Source organism: Saimiri boliviensis, chromosome 7 (genome assembly GCF_048565385.1).
Source record: "Saimiri boliviensis isolate mSaiBol1 chromosome 7, mSaiBol1.pri, whole genome shotgun sequence".
NCBI classification, from domain to species: domain Eukaryota; kingdom Metazoa; phylum Chordata; class Mammalia; order Primates; family Cebidae; genus Saimiri; species Saimiri boliviensis.
The window spans coordinates 11,307,501-11,333,828 of record NC_133455.1 but is presented as its reverse complement, the minus strand read 5'-3'; the positions used below and the strand labels follow the sequence as shown (position 1 = coordinate 11,333,828).

General features: G+C 52.8%; 1 protein-coding gene across 10 annotated transcripts in view; it reads right to left on the bottom strand.

Annotated features, from left to right (window-relative positions):
* KDM2B (lysine demethylase 2B) overlaps positions 1–26,328 on the bottom strand; it is a 173,581-nt gene that overhangs the window by 102,932 nt on the left and 44,321 nt on the right. For 8 of the 10 annotated variants that reach the window (XM_074402144.1, XM_074402145.1, XM_003932165.4 and 5 more), the window contains 3 exons: positions 15,878–15,971; positions 14,435–14,588; positions 5,517–5,632 (listed from right to left, as the gene is read on the bottom strand). In XM_074402144.1, the coding sequence (XP_074258245.1) occupies positions 5,517–5,632; positions 14,435–14,588; positions 15,878–15,971 (364 nt within the window). Of the gene's footprint in view, positions 1–5,516; positions 5,633–14,434; positions 14,589–15,877; positions 15,972–17,713; positions 18,964–19,009; positions 19,328–26,328 lie in introns of those variants that run through there. The other 2 variants (XM_074402141.1, XM_074402142.1) reach the window with 2 other exon arrangements.

Sequence of the window (26,328 nt, the reverse complement as noted above, 5' to 3'; positions counted from 1 at the left end):
GGACCTCCTTTCTCCGCCTGCACGCTGGGTGCTCCGCTCTGCCTGCCCCTGATGGATGGAATGCTTTGGAATGGGATCATGGCGGCCACATGCTCTTCAGCCCGCAGGGGACACACAGAGTGGGGACCATCATCTAGCGGTTTCCTTGGCTCCAACTCCTTTCCGAGAAGCCCAGTTTCAGTGCTGGGAGAGTAGTCATTTTCTTTCATAGTTACTAGATCGGTGCCCTCTGGAGTTTAAAAAAGAGGGGCTCTTTGGCAGGAAGCAAACCTTGAATTCCTATGAAAAAGGAGTTGGAGACCTCAGCCCCACCTCTATTCAAGACAAAGGGACAAAAGATTTTGGAACAAATGACAAATACCTAAAAAGCAGGCTGAGGACACGCAGCCCCTCATCCACATTTCCGGACATGAGACTTGACTGGTAAAATCTGAAGTCAGTTTTGACTTTTCAAATCTTTTTGACACCAACTGAGCCACACCATGACCTGGGAATCTTTCTAAGTTAGGAGGGAAAAACTGGCACGCTGCATTTCAGGAGGGAAAGATAAGTCTCCCTTCTTTGTTGCTGAACCCAAGGGAAACCAGCTGGGTGGAAACAAATGCTGATGAAGGAATTCAAATTTATTTTTTTATTCTTCTATTTTTTTTTTTTTCCAAGAGAGGACTGCGGGAAACAAAAATTTGCAAAGAGTTGACTTACAAACAGGTTGTCGCCTTCCACCCTTCGCCTTCAAAAGGTTTCAGCCACATGCCTGGGGACATTAAACATACGGTTGCTCAACATCACTTGTTGACAGATCGGAGCCTCACCAAATCGAGTTAACCAGCGTCAGTCCCAAACGAAAGGCAAGGCAGTCACAAGGCATGCAATGCTCCCAGCCTGCAGGTCATCCGTCTACCAGAGGACCTCAGGACCCACTCACTGGCACCTGGCCTCCGCCCTTCCTCGGAGGCCCAAGTCATCTTCAAGCTGAGTGACCCTCAGGAGATGAGAATGAAAGGGTTCTCGGGTGGCTCTAGAACTCCCAGGTCTCAAAGACTTGAAAAAGTAAAAATGGGAGAGTGGGTGGAAGTGTCCTACAATTTGTTTTTCTCCTGGGGGGAAAAAAAAAAAATCAATGGGGGGAAAAAAAAAAAAAAAAAAGTCCAATGGTAGGGGGAAGGGGAGAGGGACGGTAAATTATTTGCAATTTCCAGATAGATTCACTGGCTGTGAGGGAATGGGGCGTGTCGGCATTACCTTTTCTGGGAAGGCTGCTTTCACTAGAGCCATTGGGGGGAGAAAAGATAAATATAAGAGAGATGGCAGTTTAACGATCTGGACCATACCTATTCCTTATCAACCTAACTGAAGTTGAATGCAGTGATCACTGAGATGTTGTATTAAGTATCAAACACACAACACATCCACTCGTCGGTGTCATTTTTTCATCATTCCTCACAGCTGCAGGGTGGGGGAAAGGGGAGGTTTCCTCCACAAGGGCTGGGGAATGGAAATCCACCAGTCCCTAAAAGCCTGCATCTGCTCGTGCCACCTCATGGGCAGTGACACTGCAGGATGGGGTCACCTATCATCTCCCCCAGAAAAACTGAAATGGTGAGGGTAAGACACAGCTTCCTAAACCCAGAAGAAACCTGGAGTTCCCTAGTTTAGATAGGGATCCCCCACATTGGGCCACAAAGGCAAATTCTTTCTTTCTTTCTTTCTTTTTTGAGATGAAGCCTTGCTCTGTTGCCCACGCTGGAGTGCAGTGGCACGATCTAAGCTCACTGAAACCTCCGCCTCCTGAGTTCAAGCGATTCTCCTGCCTCAGACTCCCAAGTATCTGGGACTATAGGCACGCACCACAATACCCAGCTAATTTTCATTTTTTTTTTTTTAGTAGAAACAAGGGTTTCACCATGTTGGCCAAGCTAGTCTCAAACTCTTGACCTCAGATCATCTGCCTGCCTTGGCCTCCCTAACTGCTGGGATTACAGGCATGAGCCACCACACCTGGCCAGGCAAATTCTAAGACAAACCCACACCACGGAGCTCAGAGACTGATGGTTCCCTTTATCCCACCTCCTGCATTTGGTTTCCAAGCAAAGCCATGTCTTAGGACTCTTAAAATACTTTTTTTTTGAGACGAAGTTTCACTCTTTTTGCCCAGGCTGGAGTGCAATGGTCTGATCTCAGCTCATTGCAACCTCTGCCTCCTGGGTTCAAGCCATTCTCCTGCCTCAGCCTCCCAAGTAGCTGGAATTACAGGCATGTGCCACTACACCCTGCTAATTTCTGTATTTTTAGTACAGACGGGGATCTCACCATGTTGGCGAAGCTGGTCTCAAACTCCTGGCCTCAGGTAATCCACCTGCCTTGGCTTCCCAAAGTGCTGGGATTACAGGAGTGAGCCACCGCGCCTGGCCTTTAAAACACTATTTTTAAATGGCCATAACCTTCTTAAGAAAGCTCTCAGGGTTGTAAAGAATGAAGCTGTAGTAAGCTGACAAGGAGCCCTGGCTTCTTATCTGGTTCCAGAACTCTCCGCCCAATGCCTTTTGTCTGCCTTAGCTCCTAAGACATAAACGATTGGGCCATGTAGCCAAGCCCCTCTCCAAAGACCAGAAATCAAAGCAGATTAAACGGCCTGCCACTGCTGCCAGCCCGTCTGCCCCAAGCCCTCTGCCGCCAACCTGCTTCAGTGAAACCAGATGGGGTGCCGACTCAGGGGAAGGAACAGTGGGCCCTGGTGGGGGACGGGACCTGCCATTCTCGACAAGAACGTACACAAACTCAGTGTGTCGCTCAGGGGTCTAGCGAGCACCCGGCAAATCGTCATGGGTTGGGGAGGGGAGTTGGGCTCCTGAGGGAACCATGGGGCCCAAATCCACTGAGTTTACGACTGAATTTCCACGGGGAGGGGGTGGTTGTCCAGCAAGTTGCCACAGCCTTTAGAAATTCCAGGCTGGCCGGGCGCGGTGGCTCAAGCCTGTCATCCCAGCACTTTGGGAGGCCGAGGCGGGTGGATCACGAGGTCAAGAGATCGAGACCATCCTGGTGAACATGGTGAAACCTCGTCTCTACTAAAAACACACAAAATTAGCTGGGCATGGTGGCACGTGCCTGTAATCCCAGCTACTCAGGAGGCTGAGGCAGGAGAATTGCCTGAACCCAGGAGGCGGAGGTTGCGGTGAGCCGAGATCGCGCCATTGCACTCCAGCTTGGGTAACAAGAGCGAAACTCCGTCTCAAAAAAAAAAGAAATTCCAGCCTGACTCCAGCTTTCAGGAATTGCCTGGAAGGTCGTGGGCCTGACTTCCACTAAATTTTCCAGTCTCTATTCCACACGTCTGCTCGTGCACAAACTGGCCTGTACTCCAGGACAGGCCAAAGAACAGTTGGCTGGAGCCCCAGACAGCACTTGGCCCAGACTGTGACATGACCGCTTCTGACCAAACCGAAGTGCTTTTCTCCTGAACGCCATGGGGCAGCTCCTCCAGACCAGGGCGGGGGCTGGCCTTCCCCAGGTGGGACGGGGATGGTGGGCCAGAGAGAGGTGAGGGGAGAAAGTCCACAAAATGAGGGTCTCCCACGGGGTCCCAGCCCTGACCCGGGTCTCTGAAGATCTAGGAGTCACATGTCAATCAGAAGAGGTACACACGCCCTGCAGCATCTAACCACCGACCACAGCTCCAAGTGGTCTCCAGGAAACCCCCAGACAAGGGCCCGCAATGCCAGGACTGTTAACTATTCAGATACAAAGGTAGCTAACGCTTTGGCTCACGTATGTGATTCCATGCAAACCAAGGCCAGAGCACCAGACTAGGAGAGACAGGAACTCGGTACAGAGCAGGTGCCCCTGTGAGACCTTTCCTTAGATCTAGGCAGAAAGACACCTCACTGGGGCAAAAAGTCATCTCAGAGGCAAAGCCCAAGAAGAAATGGTGTAGTCCAGCTACAGAATGGAATATTATTCAGCCATGAAAAATGAATGAAGCACTGATACATGCTACCATGTGTATGAACCTAAATCATTATGCTCCGTGAAAGAAACCAGACACAAAAGGTCACATGCTGAAGGACTCCATTTATATCAAACGTCCAGAACAGACAAATCCAGACACAGAAGGTAGGTTAGGGCTGGCCAGGGGAAAGGTAGGGAGACGCAGGAAGTGACTGCTTGTGAGCACAAGGCTTCTTTTCGGGGTGATGAAAATGTTCTGGAATTAACAAGGCTTCTTTTTGGGGCAATGAAAATATTCTGGAATTAGTAGGGATGACCCAAGGTACTAAAAACCACTCAACCGTACATTTTAAATGGTAAATTTTATGGCATATGAATTACATCTCAATTTAAATAAAAGAAAATGAATATCTGAATAGCTGTGTTGAAAAAAACAAGAACAAGTGGAACAAGAAATGGGCCTTTTTTGCCCCAAGCCTCTGGGGATTTTCTTTTTTTTAAGTTTGAGACAGGTCTGGCTCTGTCGCCCAGGACGTAATGCAGTGATGCGATTTCAGCTCACTGCAACCTCCACCTCCTGGGCTCAAACCATCCTCCCGCCGCAGCCTCCCAAGTAGCTGGGGCTACAGGCATACACAACCACACCTGGCTAACTTTTTTTGTATTTTTGGTAGAAAACAGAGTTTCACCATGTTGGCCAGGCTGGTCTAACTCCTGACCTCAAGGGATCCACCCACCTCAGCCTCCCAAAGTGCTGGCATTACAGGGATGAGCCACGGTGCTCAGCCCCAAGTCTTCAGTTTTTGACCCAGTGTGGGACTGTCTCACATGCCTGGGGACACATGGTCAAGTCCTAGTATGGGAAAGAGGACGGCAAGTCCAGGCCGCTTGTCCTTTTCAGGGACACTTGTGGAGCAAAGGACACATGTCAGTTACCTGAGCTTCCAGCCCTGGTCCTGGGACATGGGGTGAGTGAGGGAAACTTGATGTCTGAGAAACTAACACTGTCCCCATCAAGGAGAGATAAAAGCCTCAACCCCAGTGAACTAGGGACATCCCCAGCACACATGGAGCTCAGAGACAGCACCCAAGGGAACACAGACACTGGCTTCCTCGGGGCCTCTCTCCAGCCAGATCTGGGGTCCCTGGGAGAACAAATGGCCAAGACCTGCCCTCGGACCAGGCCGGGTCCTTCCCAGGTCCACACCCATCCTCCAAACAACAGCGACCAAACCTCCAACCCCGCGCACCCCTTTCTCCGCGTGAAAAGGAGGAAAAGGCAGGGTCCCTGAAATCTCACGGTGCTTTCTCAGAGATACTTCCTCTTCCACAGGGGGGTTTTGGCTGCCCCCAGCCTGGGGGTGAACAGAAACTGCAGGGCCTCTGGGTGGGGCTCTTACGGGCATCCCCCTGCCCCCACCCTGTGGAAGCAAGACTGAGGCCAGCTCGAGGCAGGAAGCAGGAGGGAGAGGGGAACTGCAGATTCCAGAATGACCTGCCCATACCCCGAGCACCGGCAGAGCTCAGGGGCCGGGTGTGCAAGCTCAGAGAGAAGGAACCCTCCTTACCCGTGTTCTGTCCTCAATCTCGTAGATCCGCAGCTGCATGGGCACGTTAAAGCTATGCAGGATGTTTCCGCCGAAGACCAACGAGTCTACAGGGGTGTAGACGGCATGGATCCAACCTGGGGTGGGAAGGGCAAGGAGAGGATGAGCCGCTGGCCCCTGTGGGCTCCCCCACCTCACGAGGCTGCAGGGAGGGAGAGCGAGTATGCAGGAGAGCACAGGGGGGCAGAGAGGAGCAGCCAGGGCCTGGAGCGATGCCTCCTGCAGAACGCCCAGGCCTGGGCCACCAAGAGGACTCAGACCTACAACCCCAAGTGGCCACCGCTTGGCTTGAGTCAGGAGCTAAGAAGCTGCAGATCAGCCCCCACTTCTTGAGGACCATGATGACAAAAGCTTCTTCCAGGGACATGGCTACAACAGCCAGCAAAGAGGCAGGCCCTTTTCCCCTCGCCTCCTAGGAGGCACATGTGTCCAGAGCCTTTCCTCACCTTCCCAGAGGGGTCACAAAGGATGGCATGACGAAGGAGTGACGTCCTGCCAGAGGTGCGAGAGTCAAGTCCATCTTCTTGTCATCAAAATCTGCCCAGCCCCTTTCCACACGAATGCCCCCTCAACTCTGCCTCCACTCTGCCCCGAGGGCTGCCAGCTGCTGGCAAGTCTCTCCTGTGGCCTCACAGCTGGGGGCTGCAGTTTTTCATTTCCCCAGGCTCCCAGCCTGGAGCCAGGCACAGTCACCAACACAAGGGAAACAGAGGCACGGCTGGACGTGGTGGTACACCCCTGCGATCCCGGCACTTTGGGAGGCTGAGGCGGGAAGATCGCTTGAGCTCAGGAGCCTGAGATCAGCCTGGGCAATACAGTAAGACCTCATCTCTAAAAAAAATTAAGTAAGCCGGGCGCAGTAGTTCACATCTGTAATCCCAGCACCTTGGGAGGCCAAAGCGGGTGGATCACCTGAGGTCAGGAATTCGAGACCAGCGTGGCCAATATGGTGAAACCTCGTCTCTACCAAAAATACAAAAATTAGCCAGGTGTGGTGGCCTGTACCCATAATCCCAGCTCCTCGAGAGGCTGAGGCATAAGAATCACTTGAACTTGGGAGGCGGAGGTTGCAGTGAGCCCAGATTGCACCACTGCACTCACAGCCTGGGGGACAGAGCCAAAAACAACAAAAAAAATTTACAGATGAGGAAACTGAGGCACAGAAAATGAGGTCACTTAGGTTTTTAGCCCAGGAAGTTGAGCTCCATGTGGGCTATGACGGCTGAGGAGAAAGCACCTCGCTCATTGGGTCACACAGCTACCGCACTGCAATTCACATGGCCAGACCGCAAGTACTCAGGGGACATATGTGTAGCTCCCGGCTGCCAGGTCGCACAGCATGGGTCTAGGGAACAGGCAGGAGGAGAATCAACCCCAATTCACAGATGCTGAAACTGAGGGCACAAGGGGGGAAGCCGCTTGCTGAACAAGTCACAGCTGACAAGCGACAGCAGCTCTGTTTTTAGCCACCAGGCTGCACAGCTGCCGCGGCATCAAAGGCTCTGCACAGGCCTGCCGAGTCCCAGGGGACAGGCGGGGAAACGGAGGGGAGGCAAAAAGAGAAATGCAGAGAGAAATAAGGACAAGGGCGGACAGAGGCAGAGTGACTCACAGGGAAGGACAGAGGAGGGTCGGCAGGGGGAAGGGTGCAGCAGAGGCAAGGATACCCCAAGACCCTGTACCCTGCAGGGCCTGGCCCTGGAGGCCACCGTCCCCTCCTCTCCTGGACATGCACTTTACTATTTTGCTCTAAGGAAAATTACAGCGACTGCCCCCGCCCCCCAAGGCCAAGCGGTTTCAGTCTCTTCCCCCAGTGAAACACACCAGCCCTGAGTCACAGGCGGCTGCTGGAAACAACACTCGCGCTTGGGAACACAGCGCAGAGGCTTCGAGGCCACTGCTGGCATCTGCTGTGGCCACTCAGCACTGGCCCTCCCCACCAGGCAACGCGTGGAACGGAGCTGGCCGTCCTCAGGGGACAGCAAGGGAAAGCATGTCCCCGGGAGCCCAATGCTGCTGGGTACAGGCACAAGGGCTTTGCTTCAGGGAACCTCATTCCATGTTTGGCTCCCCGGGTACCATCAGAGGCAGCTGCTCTGCCGACCAGGTGTGCGGCTGCAAGCGGCCGTCGAGCTCCCCAGCTTTCCCTCCCCACCACCTCCGCCCTCCTCTGCACAGGGGCATGGCTGCCGCCCTGAACACACCTCCACCTCCACATCCCCTTCAGTCTCCCGCCTCTGCTGCCTGCAGGCTGACTTCCACATTTCCACGTTTCTACCAAGTGGAACCATGTTATCGAATGTTGCTATTGTCACCATGCCTGTTATCCTGGCAACACTTCCGAAGATTGGGACCCGGAACCACCAGGGTCATGCGATGCATAGGCAGCTGTATGTTACATGGCCCCACAAGCCCACCTCCCTCCCTGCAGAAATCCCAAGACCAGGGGCCAGGGTTTAAGACTATCCCCTCCACTCCCTGCCTACTGGGGAACGTGGTGAGCAAGTCCTGAATCGACAGGAGCAATTGGCATTGGTATCTGTGGTCGCCTCCGTGGATCACAAGGGCTCTGGTAAAGGATGGTGCCCATGTGCATCTGTCTTTACCAGCCCTGTATTCGCTCTGTTCTCCCGGCAGGTGCAGAGGCCAACACACCTAAATAAATCTGACTAGTCCTGACGCATGAGCAAAGAGGAACACAGAAGACAGCTGCTGCTGCAAGGAAGGGGCAGGGGATTGGCACACCCAGACACTCGAGGGATTCTAGAAGCTTCTACCCCCTCCTCTTCCCAACCAGGGCCTGAAGAGTGGGTCAGGCAGCCACCCCTGGATTAGCCACCACCACGTCCCTCTCCTGCTCATACCTGCTTCATTACCCACAGGCCTCCCTCGGGAAGAAGGAGGCATGGAAATAACAGCCTTCGTGGGCCCCATCCATACCCACCCTCCAATGGCCTCTCAACAGCCCAGGAAGCATGAGAGCCGGTGTCCCCGGGCTGCTGCCTGGGCTGGGGATGCTGGCGTCTGCCTCCTGCTTCCAGCCACAGTCATCGACAATATGAAGGCAATGAACAGAGGCTATTCCGGCCAAGCAACCAGGGACAGAGGTAGTCATGGATGGGAAGCCAGTGACCCGCAAAGCAGCACATTCTCTGGGACCTGAGGGGGCCAAGAAGGGCAGCGGGGCACGTGGAGTCTCACCCACAACCAAGACGCTCAGGACTCGGGATCCAAAGGCCCCACCCACATCTGCCTCCACTTCTGCAGCTTCAGCAGGAATAAACCCAGAGGTCTCAGACGTCGCCACGGGGCACCTCACAGACACCCACGACCCAACTGGACCCTGGCCTCCTTCACCGGCATCAGTGAACTCCCTGCGCTGGGCCAGGATCAGGAACCGCCAAGATGAAGCAAGGATGGCCTCTCCCCTTGAGGATCTATCTCATAGTTGGGACTGAGGGCCAATTACTTTGCACCACCCCGTGTTACAAAAACGGAGATTTTTTTGGTTGTTGTTTTGTTGCCTTTTTTTTTTTTTTTTTTTTTTTTTTTTGAGACAGAATCTTACTGTGTCACCAGGCTGGAGTGCAGTGGCGCGATCTCGGCTCACCGCAACCTCCGCCTCCTGGGTTCAAGCAGTTCTCCTGTCTCAGCCACCTGAGTAGCTGGGATTACAGGCATACGCCACCACGCCTAGCTAATTTTTGTATTTTTAGTAGAGATGGGGTTTCACCACGTTGGCCAGGATGGTCTCAATCTCTTGACCTCGTGATCCACCGCGCCTGGGAAAAAAAATTTTTTTAAATGTGGAGAATAGGCCAGACTCAGTGGCTCACGCCTGTAATCCCAGCACTTTGAGAGACTGAGGTGGGCAGATCACCTGAGGTCAGGAGTTCAAGACCAGCCTGGCCAACAAGGTGAAACCCCCGTCTCTAAAAAAAAAAATGTGGAGAATATTAAATTATCCATATATGCCTGTAGAGAAGATAAATTACGTACATGAAACATTGGTTGGATCAAGTTATGCTACTCCAGCCTGGGCAACAGAGTGAGATCCTGACTCAATAAAACAAAATAAAAATTTTGAATGTTCATTGCTTAGAACTGTGAACTACAGCTCACCTAGGCTGGCACAGGCAGAGTGGGGAGGCCAAGCCCACACATGTGGCCAGGATGGTGCCATTACCCAGACTGAGTTGGAGGAAAAAGACATCACCTGGTTGACCCCAGGCACTTAAAGTTCCCAATTTCCGCCGGGCGCGGTGGCTCAAGCCTGTAATCCCAGCACTTTGGGAGGCCGAGGCGGGTGGATCACGAGGTCAAGAGATCGAGACCATCCTGGTCAACATGGTGAAACCCCGTCTCTACTAAAAATACAAAAAATTAGCTGGGCATGGTGGCGCGTGCCTGTAATCCCAGCTACTCAGGAGGCTGAGGCAGGAGAATTGCCTGAACCCAGGAGGCAGAGGTTGCAGTGAGCCGAGATCGCGCCATTGCACTCCAGCCTGGGTAACAAGAGCGAAACTCCGTCTCAAAAAAAAAAAAAAAGTTCCCAATTTCCTATTCCCGGGGGTGACTTCCACTTCCAGCTTTCCTTACTGCTCATTATAAGGCTAATACCTGGCAACCCCTAGGCATGCCTGACCCTGGCCTTGATGACCTGATCCTGATGCTGTATTCTCACCTCCTTTGCCTCATCAAGGTATAGCCTCCTTGCAAAGGGGCAAGCCCAAGCCCCTTTCTCCAGGTCATCCTACTCCTCAGTCACCTTAAATGGTCTTCCTCTTTCAGGCAGCTCTCCTAGATTACTTAGGAATGAGGTCTAAAGAATCACCAACCCTGAAGCACAGCCAGGACCCAGCTCCTTCATCTCAGACAAAACATAGTGCCATTTAAAGTCTTCCTTGGTCAGCCGGGTGTGGTGGCTCATGCCTATAACCCCAGAACTTTGGGAGGCTGAGGCAGTTGGATCTCCTGAGGTCTGGAGTTCGAGACCAGCCTGGCCAACATGGTGAAACCGCGTATCTACTAAAAATACAAAAATTAGCCAGGTGTGGTGATATACACCTGTAATCTCAGCTACTGGGGAGACTGAGGCAGAGGAATGGCTTGAACCTGGGAGGTGGAGGTTGCAGTGAGCCAAGATGGCGCCATTGCACTCCAGCCTGGGTAACACAGTGAGACTGCGTCTCCAAATAAATGTATAAATAAATAATAAAGTCCTCCTTGGAGGCTGGGTGTAGTGGCGCATGGCTGTAATCCTAGCACTTTGGGAGGCTGAGGCAGAAGGATCACTTTGAGGCCAGGAATTTGCACTTGGTCAACATGGAGAAACCCTGCCTCCACTAAAAATAAAAAAATTAGCTGGGCATGGTAGCATACATTTGTAATCCCAGCTACTCAGGAGGCTGAGGCACGAGAATTACTTGAACCCAGGAGGCGGAGATTGCAGTGAGTTGAGATCATGCCCACTGCACTCTAGCCAACAAGGTGAGACTCTGTCTCAAAAATAAATAAATAAATAAATAAATAAATAAATAAATAAGGTCTTCCTTGGATTCATAGCTGAATTCTATCAGATATTCAAGTGAGCGGATCTCCTGAGGTCAGGAGTTTGAGATCAGCCTGAGCAAAATGGTGAAACCCCGGCTCTACTAAAAATACAAAAATTAGCCAGGTGTGATGGTGCATGCCTGAAATTCAAGTAACTTGGGAGGTTGAGGCTGGAGAATCGCTTGAACCTGGGAGGCGGAGGTTGCAGTGAGCCGAGATCGTGCCACTGCAACTCCAGCCTGGGCAACAAGAGTAAAATTCTGCTTCAAAAAATTATAATAGCCGGGTGCGGTGGCTCAAGCCTGTAATCCCAGCACTTTGGGAGGCCGAGGCGGGTGGATCACGAGGTCAAGAGATAGAGACCATCCTGGTCAACACGGTGAAACCCCGTCTCTACTAAAAATACAAAACATTAGCTGGGCATGGTGGCACGTGCCTGTAATCCCAGCTACTCAGGAGGCTGAGGCAGGAGAATCGCTTGAACCCAGGAGGAGGAGGTTGCGGTGAGCCGAGATCGCGCCATTGCACTCCAGCCTGGGTAACAAGAGCGAAACTCCGTCTCAAAAAAAAAAAAATAATAATAATAATAATAATAATAAATTAATTAAAAAATAAAGATGACCTGGTACCAATTCTGTTGATACTATTCCAAAAAAAAGAGGGAAAGAGTCCTCCCTGAATCATTCTATGAAGCCAGTCACCTTTGTACCAAAACTAGGAAAGGGCATAGCAAAAAAAGGAAAACTACAGACCAATATCCCTGATGAACACAGACGCAAAAAAAAAAACCTCAACAAAATACTAGCTAACTCAATCCAACAGCATATCAACAAGATAAACCCTCCATGACCAAGAGGGTTGCATACCAGGCAAGCAGGGATGGTTTAACATACACATGTCAATAAATGTGATATACCACATAAATAGAATTAAAATTAAAAATCGCATGATCATCTCAACAGACACAGAAAAAGCATTTGACAAAATCCAGAATTCCTTTATGATTAAAGTCCTCCTAAACCATCAGCATCCTGTGAGTTTGCAGAGAACTGAAGACTCCCTCAACTGTGGCTCAAGTGATCTGCCTACCTGGGTCTCCCAAAATGCTGGGATTACAGGTGTGAGCCACTGCACCGACCCCTAGATGAGTATGTGAGGCCAGTGTGGCAAGAGGAGATGTGCCTAAGGTCACACTGTGGTGATAAAAACTCAAGGCAGAGGCGGGAAACGCCGGAATTTGATTCTCCACTTCAATATGGAAAAACTCCCATCCAGGGAGCCATAAACCCTTCCTGGGTTTCCGAAGACTCTCTTTCTCCCCAAAGCCGCAAGTCAAGTACCACGAATCTCAGATGTGTGTCTGTACGTGGCTCAGAGAGTGTGGATGCTGGAAAAGAATCCTCAGGCCCCAGGGAGCACCTAAAATGCTCATCTAGAGGCTGGGCACAGTGGCTCGTAATCTCGGCATTTTGGGAGGCCCAAGCAGGCGGCTCATTTGAGCCCAGGGGTTCAAGACCAGCCTGGACAACATGACAAAACCCCATAGCTGCTAAAAATACAAAAATTAGCCAGGCATGGTGGCAGGCACCTGCAATCCCAGCTACTTGGGAGGCTGAGGCAAGAGAATCGCTTGAACCTGGGAGGTGGAGGTTGCGGTGAGCCGAGATTGCGCCACTGCACTCCAGCACCTGGGGACAGAGTGAGACTCCATCTTTAAAAAGAAAAAAAAAAAACAACACTCATCTAGGTGAACGGATCCTCAGTCTCTGGTCCTTTAGTTTTCTTTTCTTTTCTTTTTTCTTTTCTTTTTTTTTTTTTTTGGAGGGGATTGGGTGGGGGGGTGGGAATCCTTTAGTTTTCACTGGTTGGAAACAGAATGAGAAAAACTATCAAATTTAAAGCGCTACCCTTTGTTCTGACATTTTATACTTGTAACATTTTTAGTGTCAATAGACCATGGGGTCTGTTGATCTTAACACCCATCTTTAGTAAAATGACAAGTTGGCAACTTTGTATCTGTTCCTAAACTGTTTTTTTTTTTTTTTCACTAGTCCATGAAATCAATGGCTGGGAACCACTGAACTAGGTTGCACCCTGCCAGCCTGCCCCACTCCTGCATCTCAAAAGCCAGCAATTCCAACTGTCCCTTTTCTACTTCCCAAAACTCCCAGGGCGGCGGTGGGGAGAGCAGGGGCAGGGCGAGGGGAAGAATCCTGGTATCTCAAAGCATGGCCCTTAGGGCCAGAAGTCTTCACCCAGATATAACTGGGCTCCTGCTTACAGCATCTCAAATGCACGTTTCCTCTTCCTGGCTTCGGCAGACAGCCACACCCACACCCCTGCTGCTGCTGCTCCTCAAGACCTCCCGCAACTTGCTTAAGTCACCAACATCAACACCCACCCCATCCCACACAGGGGGAAAGTGATGAGCCACCTCCCAGTTCTAAGCACCGTTAGGCTCAGAAGATGGGGCTGGGAGGGAACTTGAGGGTCCCAGAGTTCAGCTCCACCCCACCCTCTGGCAGAGAAGGGAGACCTGAGCGGCAGAGAGAGGAAGAAACCAGCTAATGCCACAGAGAGTCAGCAGCAAGGCCAAGAGCCTTCCAGCCATCCTTTGAACACCAGGTGACAGAGCAAGACTGTCTCAAAAACAAAACAAAACAAAACAAAACAAACAAAAAACCACTCCTACGTGTAGCCTGACTCCCCCCTCTACACAGCGGGACTATCACCTCCCTCATCCTAGGTAAGAGGTAATCCCTAACTCCTAGGTCATCAGCCACATCCACTAGTGACTGAGCCTGGAACCAGCCAAAAGCCCTTAGTTCATCGCCAATGAACTGGAGGTAAGGAGGTGTTAGCTCACTCAGTCCTCATGACCACCCTGGGGAAATCTTCATCCCATTTTATAGATGGGAACACTGAAAGCACAAAGAAGCGAAGTCACAGTCTGTAAGTAGCCAAGCCGGAATTCCACCGGAGACTATGCACAGTCCTTCCCCAGACCCTGCCTCGGGGCAAACCCGGCCCCATTACCCAACACACAAATCTCCATAGGAAGTCAGGAGGAGGCGTGCAGGTCTCCCCTGAGAGAGCCCAAGGCTACCTCCAAGGGAGAGAGAATTCCAGCCGCAGGTGGTAGACACAGGTGGGCTATGAGCAGAAAACTGTGAGGCTTCTCCCTCCAGCCCAAGGCGGGCTCTCCTCGGGGACTGCCAATGGCCCGTCAAACCCACCAGCCCCAGAGCAACCCTCGGGAGGCCAAAAACCCTGGCCCAGGCCACAGGAGACTTGGAGAGCCGAGAGAAGAGTCCCTCAGAACCTACCGGAAGGGATGAAAAATGTGTAGCCCTGTTTCAGCTCAATTCTTTGGCATCGTTCCACACGGTCTCCCAGAAAGATGTCACTCTGTTTGCCTGACAGCACCCACTCCTCATACAGTGCCAAATTGTGCAGCGTTGGAGGAATCAGCCAAAAAATCTTGGGAGGAAATGCAGGCAGTCAGCTGGAGACCCAGGCCCAAGACCGCCCAGAGAGAGAGCCCCACTGCCCGGGGTTAGGGGAGGGGATGAGACACCGGGGGACATGGGAGGATCCCTCCCTCTGGACCTTCTGCAAGGCCAGGCCCAAAGAGCCTCTGGGAAGGTGGGAAGCGCTGTGCCCACCTTCAGGGAACCTCCATGCCAGCTGAAATCCCGGGATGGGAGTACTTCCTGGACTGGGTGGGACATGCTTTCTCCTGAACCACAGGCTCTTCTGGGAGGTGGGGATAAGAGAGGAAGGGAATTTCCTAAGCTGTATGATAAAATGGCCCAGTAAATAAACCCGGCTTGTGCACACTTTGGAGAAGGAGGAAAAACATCTGGAATCAAGTGGGTTGACTTCCTCTCAGAATTTCTTCCAACACGTTCAGTTAAAACAAACGCACATGGAGACGCAGCCAAGCAGGTGGCAGGGGCGTGTTTTCAAGAAGCACCCACCTCCAGGGACACCTACATCCCCACGGGGACACACAACAAAAGCGGGCAGAGGGAGAACCCTTCTCATTCTGTCCCCGGGGCGAAATGTTCTTGGAGGCAGGCGGCACTACTGGCAACTAGACTTTGAATAGGTCCCAGGGCTGGAGCTGAGATGGCAGCCAGGGCAGAGATGGCAGCCAGGGACAGTGAATGCTGGATGTTCTCGTGCCAAACCCCAGCTTCAAATCTGACCCAAGGGGCTTAGAACGCTGGACTGGGTGATTGGGGCAGGCTTGCGTGAGTGACTAGATGTGATGCAAAAGTCTTGAACTTGACCTTTCCCTTTAGAAGGAGGAGGTGGTTCAACGGGAAGAAGGGACCCTGGGCCAGGAGCAAAGGCCCATGCCTATAATCCTAGCACTTGGAAGGCCAAAGTAAGAGGAGCACTTAAGCTGGGAGTTTGAGAACGCCCTGTGCAACATGCTGAAACTCTGTCTCTACAAAAAAATACAAAAATTAGCTGGGCCTGGTGGTGCATGCCTATGGTCCCAGCTACTCGGGAGGCTGAGGTGGGAGCCCGGAGGTAGAGGCTACAGTGAGCTGTGATCTCGCCACTGCACTCCAGCCTGGGTGACAGAGCAAGATCCTATTACTTAAAAATAAAAAATTTTAAAAAGAGCGATCCTGAAAAGAATTCCGGGGGCAGGGTTGGCTGGAGGAGGGAGGTGGGAGGAGGCAGAACGGTGAGTGAGCCCCTCCCCCCACACACAGCTAGAGATGCACAAAAAGTTAAAGGCAACTGAAACTCACCTTCCCACCTCGGAAAACGTGGTACCAAACGGAAGTGCCTCCAAAGTCGATGTGGAAGTCAGTGAAACAACCTTTCACACTCATCAGACAGTACCTGCAGCACAGAGGCAGGGAGACAGAATAAAACACAAGTCAAGAACTAAATCACAAGAGTAAGCCAAGGACTTCAGAAGTCCCGAATTGGCACCCTTTTATAAACGCTGACACTGGGGAATTTTTTTCTTTAAAAATCCAAGTATAATCGGAGTTCCCCATGGGGGAAGCCCCCTGTGATCAGGTGACGAATCTCCTTAGTCGCCTACCTACCCCAGAGGCTGGGAGCCATATACTTGTTTTCAGATTCTTGTGAGAAGTGGCAGCCCACAGGCCACCTCACAGGTTCCTAATACAGGGTGGTTTTGGTTTTCTTTTTTTTTTTTCGAGATGGAGTCTGGCTCTGTCACCCAGGCTGGATGTGGTGGTGTGATCTCAGCTCACTGTAACCTTCGCTGTAACCTCTGCCTCCTGGGTTCAAGTGATTCTCCTGCCTCAGCCTCCCGAGTAGCTGAGATTACAGGGGCATGACCACCACACCTGGCTGATTTTTTTTTTTTTTATTTTTAGTAGAGACAAGGTTTCACCATGTTGGCCAGGATGGTCTAGATCTCCTGACCTCATGATCCACCTGCCTCAATCTCCCAGAGTGCTGGGATTACAGGCATGAGCCACCACGCCCAGCCTACACAGGGTGGGTTTCTACACTTGCCCCACCTCTGCCCGCCCCCAGATAGAGGCTTCTTCTCTGTTCCTTCACAGCTTGGATACCTGCAGTTCTCCCAAGCTGCCAGCCCCCTTTGCAGCAGCTGGGCCCCCTGGAATTCAGTTGTAAACCACCTGCATGGCTTGCCAATTACCAGTCCCATTTATCTCATTCATTCAACCAGAGGTCCAGCCCTGAGCCAGCTTTGGCCTTGAGAGAAATTCGTAAGAATGCAGAAGACCCCTGCCCCCTAAGGATGTGACACTACTAAAGGAGCAATGCACAGGAAAAGTTAGATGATCAAAAACAAACAAACAAAACTGCAACTGACTGCCAAGTAAGCAATGCAGCTAGAAAAGTAAGGGGGGGGGGGGGCGTCCAGCCACAAAAGACTACTCGGTGTCTGATGCCACATATACAAAACATCCAGAGTAAAAAAATCTATAGAGATAGAAAGCAGATTAATGGGTGTCAGGGGCTAGGGGGCAGGAGAATGGGGAGCGACTGCTAATGGTTACAGGGTTTCATTCTGGGGTGATGAAAATGTTCCAAAATTAACTGTGGTTGCAAAACTCTGTGAACAAACTAAAATCCGTTTAATTGTACATTTTGACATGGGTGAATGGTCTGTGAATTATGTCTCAGTAAGGTGGTTATAAACAAGTAAAGAACTGAAGTGAAAATTAAATTGGGGGTGGTGGCCACTCACAGAAAGAGAGGAGGAGGAGGGAGAACTCAGATCTTGGAGGCTGGGGCGGGGCGGGGGGGTGCATCCAGGGGAGGCAGGAACCGGCCAGCAGCCACCCCTTCTCAGCGCTATGCAGGGCTGCAGAGCCCACCCTTCCTTGCAGGAAGACCCGGGGTTCCCCTCCTCCCCCAATTGCTGCTCTTGTAGGAGCGGGGCAGAGCTTAAGGAGGAGGGGGCACAGAGCAGGCTTCCAAGTCCAGGCCTGGCAGATGACGGTACCAGGGACCCCTCCCGACCACTAGCCCCTTCCCACAAGAGCCCAGGTGGCATAGATGGGCAGCCTCCCCACCGCTCACGCCCATGCACCTTGGCACCTCCAGAGCCCGCAACACATGCTTACCCCACTGACCTCTTTTCCCCGCTGCACTTTGCTTTTCCATGGTTTGGGGAAGAGGGGAGGAATGGGGCGGGGACGGCCAGGGAGGAGCCAGCAGCGGGCTGGCCGGAGTGGAGATAATGCGAGGAGTGGGGCTGGGCTGGTTAGAAGGCAGAGGGCTCCAGGTGCCCCCTCCCTCCCTCTGGCTGCCTTTTGCACCTCGCTTTCAGGTGGACCGGGGGCTCAGCAGTATGCAGGCGGCGTGCCCGCGTCCCTCCTCCCCATAGGCTGGAAGGAGCCTTAACCATGTGTCTGCAGGAGGCTGACAAATCAGAAGGCCTTCCAGCACATCAGAGCCCCGCTGCCTAGCAACCCCATCGGAGGGGTGTAGTTGACAGCACAGGACGCAGGCTGTCACGAAGACAGGCGCGGGCTGCGGAGCTGGCACTGGGGCGGTAACAGTCCCGACTCTGGCTCCGCACCGTCCTCACCTGCAGGCCGGCTGGGCCCAGCGGGGTCCCGGCCTGAAGGCCTGGGTGATCCTCCTCTCTCCAAGGAAAGGGGGGGTCCTGAAGCCCTCACCCACCCCACCCCCACGGACCACACTGGCCTCTTCTCTCTAAGCACCACTTCAAAATATTAGTCCTCATTTCCCTAAAACCATCTCTCCGTCTACGGGATTTTTTTTTTTCTTTTTTTAATCTAACCTTGGTTTCCACCCCCTCCAGGCCTCAGCTGAACACAGTCTAGGGAAAACAATCTAAGTATGTTCGGGGTGAAGCTGGGAGAACGTGCTTCTCCTGTTGGCAGCTGGATGCCCGCGGGTACCCACAGCAGACAGGAGAGGACACGAGCTCGCCTCTTGGGCTGAGGGCCGCGGGGCTGCCTGGCTAACCAGGTCACCCCCACCCTGCCATCCTCCAGTTCCCCTCATCCCAGACCTCCCCAGCACGTGCAGAAAAGGAGAATCCCTGCAAGCTGGCTGCAGTGTGCAGGGAAAGTTCTCCAAGTTGAGTCTGCGACTGATCTGCCCTCTGGGTCACCCTCTAGCATCCAGAGGCCCCTCCGGGGACTGGGGCAGCCTCTTCCAGACCTGCCTGTCCTGGAGAGGCCCCTCCTCCCAGTGTCCCTCATTTCCTGGCCGCCAAGCCTGGCCGCCCCTCCCACCCTGCGATCGCACGCTTTAGAAGAGCCAGGGTGTCTGGGACAGCGTGGCTTTGTCCGGCCCCTGCAGCGGGCAGGCCACCCCCGCGCCCGCCCTGAGCTGGCTCCGGGGCTCCCCCCTGGCTCGCTCGCGCGCTCGCTCTGGCGTGACGCCTTTGCACTGACCTCTGCAGCTTCCTCTTCCCAAGCACACCGCAGTCACATGGGCACCCCGGCTCGGTGCCACGGCCGCTAAGCTCTCTCCGCGGCCAGCGGGCTAGCCCGGCTTCCGCCTGGGCCTCCGCCGCCCCCTGCCCGGAAAGCCGCGCCCCGGGCCGCCCCCAGCTCAGGTGGCTTCTGTGCAGCAGGGCACTCTCCAAGTTTGCGGCATCATCGGGAGCCCCCAAACTGAGCCCTTAGGAGGTTCCCATCTGCCAAGGCCGGGCAGGCGGGGAGGAGGGCGGCAGGAGGGTCGCTGCACCTGCAGCACTAACTTTGGGGCGCTGCCTGGGGGCTGTGGAGGCGGGGTGGCCCCGCCCTACCCTTTTCCCTCCAACTTGGCGTAACTCCCCCGGAGGCTCGGGCGGCGTCCCCGCAGGGAAAGGGCCGGGAGGGGCCCTGGAACGCGGGCACCCGAGGGGCGCCTGAGGTGCCAAGCGCGCGGCGCACACTCGCACCCGACCCCGGGAGACACAAAGAGCGGCTCCGCGACGCCAGCCGTGCAGCCCGCGGGCGGGAGGCCACCCACACCCGCCCCGCGCAGCGCCACAAAGGAGGGGGTGCCCGGGCAGCGCGGCCCGCGGTTACCCTCGGCGGCGGCGGCGGCGGCGGCGGCGGCGGCGGCGGCGGCTCCCGGGCGTCCCCTTCGGCGGCGGAGGCTCGACGCACGCCCGGCCCCGCTCCCAGCGGCGACGCGAGCCGAGCCCCCTCCACGGCGCTGCCAGGCCCCCGCCGAGGACACGGGGCCCCTGCTCGCTGCCTTCCTTCCGCGGGGAGCCCGGCGCTGCCTGCGCTCATGCCCGCGCTGAAACTGAACACCCGCGGCGCGGGGCAGACAGGGAGGTGGAGGGAGGCCGTGGGGCGACCGGGAAGCAGCGCGAGACGCCGGCAGGAGACGCCCCTCGCCCAGCCGGTAGGGATACAGGGTTGGCTCTCCCCAATCCCCTGCGCCCCGTGTTCCAGAGCCAGCAAAGCCACCTTCCTAAAATGCGCCCCTCCAGACACAGCCATGGAAAGGTCCCAAGATAGGGGCGGCCGGGAGTGTGGGATCCCGAGTGTGGCTGCGCAGAGAAGGGGGAAGGGGCTCTGACCCCAAGGCCCACAAGCTGTGTGACCTTAGGCAACTCACTTCCCCTCTCTGAGGGGCGTCCTCACTGCTCAGCACTGAAGTTCGACTCTGCATTCGAAGATGTTCTTTTGCTGCCCCTTTCCCTGCCTGGTGGCTTAGTAACTGTGTGCCCTCCATCATAGCATGATTGAGAGACTCCTTTGAGATAAATGCACATTCACCGCATCATCCAAACTATGGTATCTGGATTGCTTAATGCAAACATCACACGACCCTAGAAAGCCATTCCCAGGATTCTCCCTGTTTTCAGGTAAGAACACAGAGGCTTGTGACTCCAGCCTCGAGTTCCAGGCACCAGTCTGTCAGAGGCAGGGCTCACCCAGGCTGCCTGCCTTCCAGTCCCTCAGCTTTGCCCCCATTAGGTCCACCTGATACGCCCTAACTCTAAGAGGAGTCCAGAGGTGACAGGTAAACCTCACCACTAACTTCCGGCTGCAGATGGTGATCCCATTCAAATCAGAAGTCCCACCCTCCAGATAACCAGAGTCCCCGCCCTCCTCCCACTGGCCGCACCCTTCCCCCAAACCACAGTGGGCGGGAGGTGGTCCGATGGCCTCTGCAGGGGCAGATTACAACCTCTGCATTCTTTCTCCAAACCCTAGCCACAGGGACTAGTGAGGAATACTAACAGATTCTAATTACCAAGTGCTAATAATAATGGCCATTTACATGTATGACCTCGTTTCACCCCTAAGACAAGACGATCATCAGCACAGTGGTGCCGTCATGCCTGTAGTCCCAGCTACCAGGGAGGCTGGGGTGCGAGGATTGCTTGAGTCCATGAGGTCAAGGCTGACTTGAATTATGACTGTGTCACTGCACTCCAGCCTGGGTGAGACAGCAAACCCTCTCTCTCAAAAATAAAAATAAGTGTGGGGTTAAATGAGCTAGGAGAGAAGACAACCCTGGTGGCTGGACCAGGCTATCCACATGAGATAATTACGTTTTTAGACGCAAATCCTTCAGCTCCTTGATGGCAGGGCCCATATCTGATTCATCTGTGTAACCGTAGCACCCTGCAGCAACCCTGCAATTACTCCATTGGACTGTGTGACATTGGACTGATCTTCCCCCTTTCTGCAACCCAGAATCCCACTAATCAGGGGCCTCTAACTGTTGTCTTCATGGGTCATACCAGGCCCAAGAAGCACTTGGTTTGGTCAGCATTTTTTGTTTATTTGTTTCCTTTTTTGTTTTTTGAGACGGAGTTTCGCTCTTGTTACCCAGGCTGGAGTGCAATGGCGCGATCTGGGCTCACCGCAACCTCCACCTCCTGGGTTCAGGCAATTCTCCTGCCTCAGCCTCCTGAGTAGCTGGGATTACAGGCACGCGCCACCATGCCCAGCTAGTTTTTTGTATTTTTAGTAGAGACGGGGTTTCACCATGTTGACCAGGATGGTCTCGATCTCTTGACCTCGTGATCCACCCGCCTCGGCCTCCCAAAGTGCTGGGATTACAGGCGTGAACCACTGTACCCAGCCTGTTTGTTTACTTTTGAAGGAATCTCAGTTACCCAGGAGCCTCACCAGCCCCTAATGTCTTTGGTGAATTTTTTTTTTTTTTTTTTTTTTTTTTTAACAGAGTTGCTCTGTTGCTCAGGCTGGAGTGCAGTGGTGTGATCTCAGCACACTGCAATCTCCATCTCCCAAGTTCAAGCCATTCTCCTGCCTCAGCTTCCGAAGTAGACTAAGACTACAGGGCACACCACTACACCCGGCTGATTTTTTATTTTTTATTTCTAGTACAGAAGGGTTTTTTTGTTTTGTTTTGTTTTTGTTTTTGTTGTTGTTGTTTTTTTGAGACGGAGTTTCGCTCTTGTTGCCCAGGCTGGAGTGCAATGGCGCGATCTCGGCTCACCGCAACCTCCGCCTCCTGGGTTCAGGCAATTCTCCTGCCTCAGCCTCCTGAGTAGCTGGGATTACAGGCACGCGCCACCATGCCCAGCTAGTTTTTTGTATTTTTAGTAGAGACGGGGTTTCACCTTGTTGACCAGGATGGTCTCGATCTCTTGACCTCGTGATCCACCCGCCTCGGCCTCCCAAAGTGCTGGGACTACAGGCTTGAGCCACCGCGCCCGGCCGGAATGCTGGCTTTCTTTGTTCCTCTTTTCAAGGTAGAGCAGTTGAGAGAAGAAGTCAGCAATCCAGAGGCCTGGGGTCTAGTGCATCGCCCACAGCATCCTCCCTATGCCAGGCCAGTTTCCCTATCTGACTTACCATGCAGGAATGATCATTTATGATGTCAGCACAAACGGTTGATGAGAGGTGGTCTTGGGGTTAAAGGTGAATGTGCAACGTAGCCATAAAAGCCCTCATATGTGAAGGAGGGTTGATTGACAAATAAAGGATGCAGCCAGGTGTGGTGGCGCATGCCTGTAATCCCAGCATTTTGGGAGACTGAGGCAGGCAGATCACCTAAGATCAGGAGTTCAAGACCATCCTGGCCAACATGGTGAAACCCCATCTCTACTAAAAAAAAATACTAGCCGGGCGCGGTGGCTCTAGCCTGTAATCCCAGTACTTTGGGAGGCCAAGGCGGGTGGATCACGAGGTCAAGAGATCGAGACCATCCTGGTCAACATGGTGAAACCCCGTCTCTACTAAAAATACAAAAAAAAGTAGCTGGGCATGGTGGCATATGCCTGTAATCCAAGCTACTCAGGAGGCTGAGGCAGGAGAATTGCCTGAACCCAGGAGGCGGAGGTTGCGGTGAGCCAAGATTGCGCCATTGCACTCCAGCCTGGGTAACAAGAGCGAAACTCCATCTCAAAAAAAAAAAAAAAAAATACTAAAAATAAGCCGGGCGTGGTTGTGCATGCCTGTAGTCCCAGCTACTCAAGAGGCTAAGGCAGGAGAATCACTGGAACCTAGGAGGCAGAGGTTGCAGTGAGCTGAGATCACACCACTGGCATTGCATCCTGGGCAGCAAAATGAGGCTCTGTCGCAAAAAAAAGAAAGAAAAAAGTAGAGGATGCCAAAGTCCAATGCAGCCAGATGTACAAACATCTTGCCCACCTGTGAACCCTTTTCCACAACCACTGTGAGCTCTGTCTCCCCCATAGCATGGGAGGAAGGCAGGGCACAGACTGCAGAACTCCTGCACTGTACAAGGAGAAACAGTCCCTTCAAGGATATGGGCTGGGCGCAGTGGCTTGAGTTTGTAATCCCAACACTTTGGAAGGCCAAGTCAGTTGGATCACTTGAGGTCAGCAGTTCAAGACAAGCCTGGCCAACATGGTGAAACCCTGTAGCTTCTAAAAATACAAAAATTAGCTGGGCGTGGCACATGTGCCTGTAGTATCAGCTATTTGGGAGACTGAGGCAAGAGAATCATTTGAACCCGGGAAGTGAGGTTGCAGAGTGAGACTCTGTCTCAAAAAAAAACAAGAAAAAAAGAGGAGATGAAAGACTCGCTGGGGCTCGGTGTAGTGGCTCATGCCTGTAATCCCAGCTGGGAGGCAAGATGGGAGGATCACTCGGGGCCAGGAACTCGAGACCAGCCTGGGCATGGGCAACATCAAAAGACCCAGTCTCTAGGAAATATATATATTTAAAAAAACATGGTCGGCAGGACACAGTGGCTCACATGTGTAATCCCAGCACTTTGGGAGGCAGAGGAGGGCAGAACACTTGGGATCAGGAGTTCAAGATCAGGCTTACTAACATGGAGAAACCCTGTCTCTACTAAAAATACAAAATTTAGCTGGATATGGTGGCACGCGCCTGTAATCCCAGCTACTCAGGAGGCTGAGACAGGAGAACTGCTTGAACCTGGGAGGCGGAGGTTGCAGTGAGCGAAGATCATGCCATTGCACTCCAGCCGGGCAACAAGAGCAAAAACTCCTTCTCAAAAAAAAAAAAAAAAGACAGGGTCTCATTCTGTCACCCAGGCTACAGTACAGTAGCGTGATCATAGCTCACTGTAGCCTTGATGATTTGAACTCAAGTAATCCTCTTGCCTCAGCCTCCTGAGTAGCTGGGACTACAGGAGTACACCACTGTGCCTGGCTATTTTTTTTTTTTTTTAATTAGAAACAAAGCCTCGCTCCATTGCCCAGTGTGGTCTTGAACTTCTGAGCTCAAGCAATCGTCCCAGCTTGGACTCCCAAAACACTGGGAATAAAGGCATGAGCCACTGCTTCCAGCCTACATGAAATTTTATGTGCGTGTGTGTGTGTGAGATGGAGTCTTGCTCTATCACCCAGGCTGGAGTGCAATGGTGTGATCTCAGCTCACTGCAACCTCCACCTCCTAGGTTCAAGCGATTCTCCTGCCTCAGCCTCCCGAGTAGCTGGGATTACAGGTGCCCACCAACACGCACAGCTAAGTTTTATATTTTTAGTAGAGACAGGGTTTCACCATGTTGGCCAGGCTGGTCTTGAACTCCTGACCTAGTGATCTGCCTGCCTCCGCCTCTCAAAGTGCTGGGATTATAGGCGTTAGCCACTGCACCCAATCTAATTTTTGTATTTTTAGTAGAGATGGGGTTTCGCCATGTTAGCCAGGCTGGTCTCAAACTCCTGACCTCAGGTGATCCACCTGCCTTGGCCTCCCAGAGTGCTGGGATTACAGTTGTGAGCTACTGTGTCCAGCCATATAAATGTTTTTTAAAAAATTAGCCAAGGGTAGTGGCACACACCTGCAGTCCCAGCTACTCCAGAAGCTGAGGGAGGAGGATGCCTTGAGCTCAGGACTCTGAGGCTGCAGTGAGCTCTGACTGTGCCACTGCACAGTCTTGGTGACAGAGCCCCTGTCTCAAAAAAAAAAAAAAATTAAACCAAAACCTAAAATGCAATTAAGAAAAAAAAAAAGTTAGAAAAAATAAAAAATTAAAAAATTAAAAAGGAAGGAAGGAAGGAACAAAGGGAGGGAAGGAAAGAGGGAGGGAAATTTAACTTATCAGGCAGAGTCCTATGAATAAAAGAGAAAAGAAAAGAAAAGTGGCCGGGCGCAGTGGCTCACGCCTGTAATCCCAGCACTTTGGGAGGCCGAGGCAGGCAGATCATGAGGTCAGGAGTTCAAGACCAGACTGGTCAACATGGTGAAACCCTGTCTCTACCAAAAAATTTAAAAAATAAATTAGCTGGGCATGGTGGCTTGTGCCTATAATCCCAGCTACTTGGGAGGCTGAGGTAGGAGAATTGCTTTAAACAGTACCCAGGAGGCAGAGGTTGCAGTGAGCAGAGTTGATGTCACTGCCCTCCAGCCTGGGATACAGAGCAAGACTCCATCTCAAAAAAAAAAAAAAAAGAAAGAAAGAAAGGCTGGCGTGAGACAGTAGCAGAGGCTGCTCCAGAACGTGTTCAGCTCAATACCTCCGTTTCATCCTGTGTCAGCTTCTCACTCCCCAAAATTTCCCCAGTTCCTCCTCCGGCCACCCGCCCCCACCGCCAGGAAGTAGATGGGTAAGAGCATGAACTCAACTGTCAATTATCTGGGGGCTACAGCCATGCTTTCTGTGGGGTCCCCGTTTTGCTGGGCTTTTGAGCTCCTTTACTGCTTGTCAGACCACAGTGTGTCTTCATTCCACCAAGAAACTTAATCTCTACAAACCCTGAATCCTACAGGAGCAAAGGAGGGGCGGAGACTCACTAATCCATGACAGACCCCCACGGTCCTAAGTCAAAAAGGTGAGCCCATGTCATAGAACTAGGGAACCGTGGAGGCTTTGAAACCTGTCTACAAATGCGTTGTAACACCTCCCTTCAAGAGGTGGAGCTAAATTCTCCTCCCCTTGAGGATGAGCTGGACTTAGGGATTTGCTTTTAACCAATAGGGTATAGCAGGAGCAATATGTGACTTTCAAAATTAGGTCTAAAAGGCACTGGGGCTTCCTCTTTGGTGTTTCTTGAACCATTCACTGTGGAGAACCCACTGCCATGTCATGAGGACACTCAAGCAGCCCTACGGAAAGATACATGTGGCAAGGAACTGAAGCCTCCTGCCAACAGCCATGGGGATGTGCCATCTTGAAAGTGGATCTTGCAGCCCAGCTGAGCCCTCAGATGACTGCAGCCCAGGCCTGCATCACTCCCCACACCACAACATTTCTCACTATGTTGCCCAGGCTCTTCTTGAACTCCTGGGCTCAAGCAATCCACTTCCCTTGGCCTCCCAAAGTGCTGTGGTTACAATGGAAGTCACCACACATGGCCAAG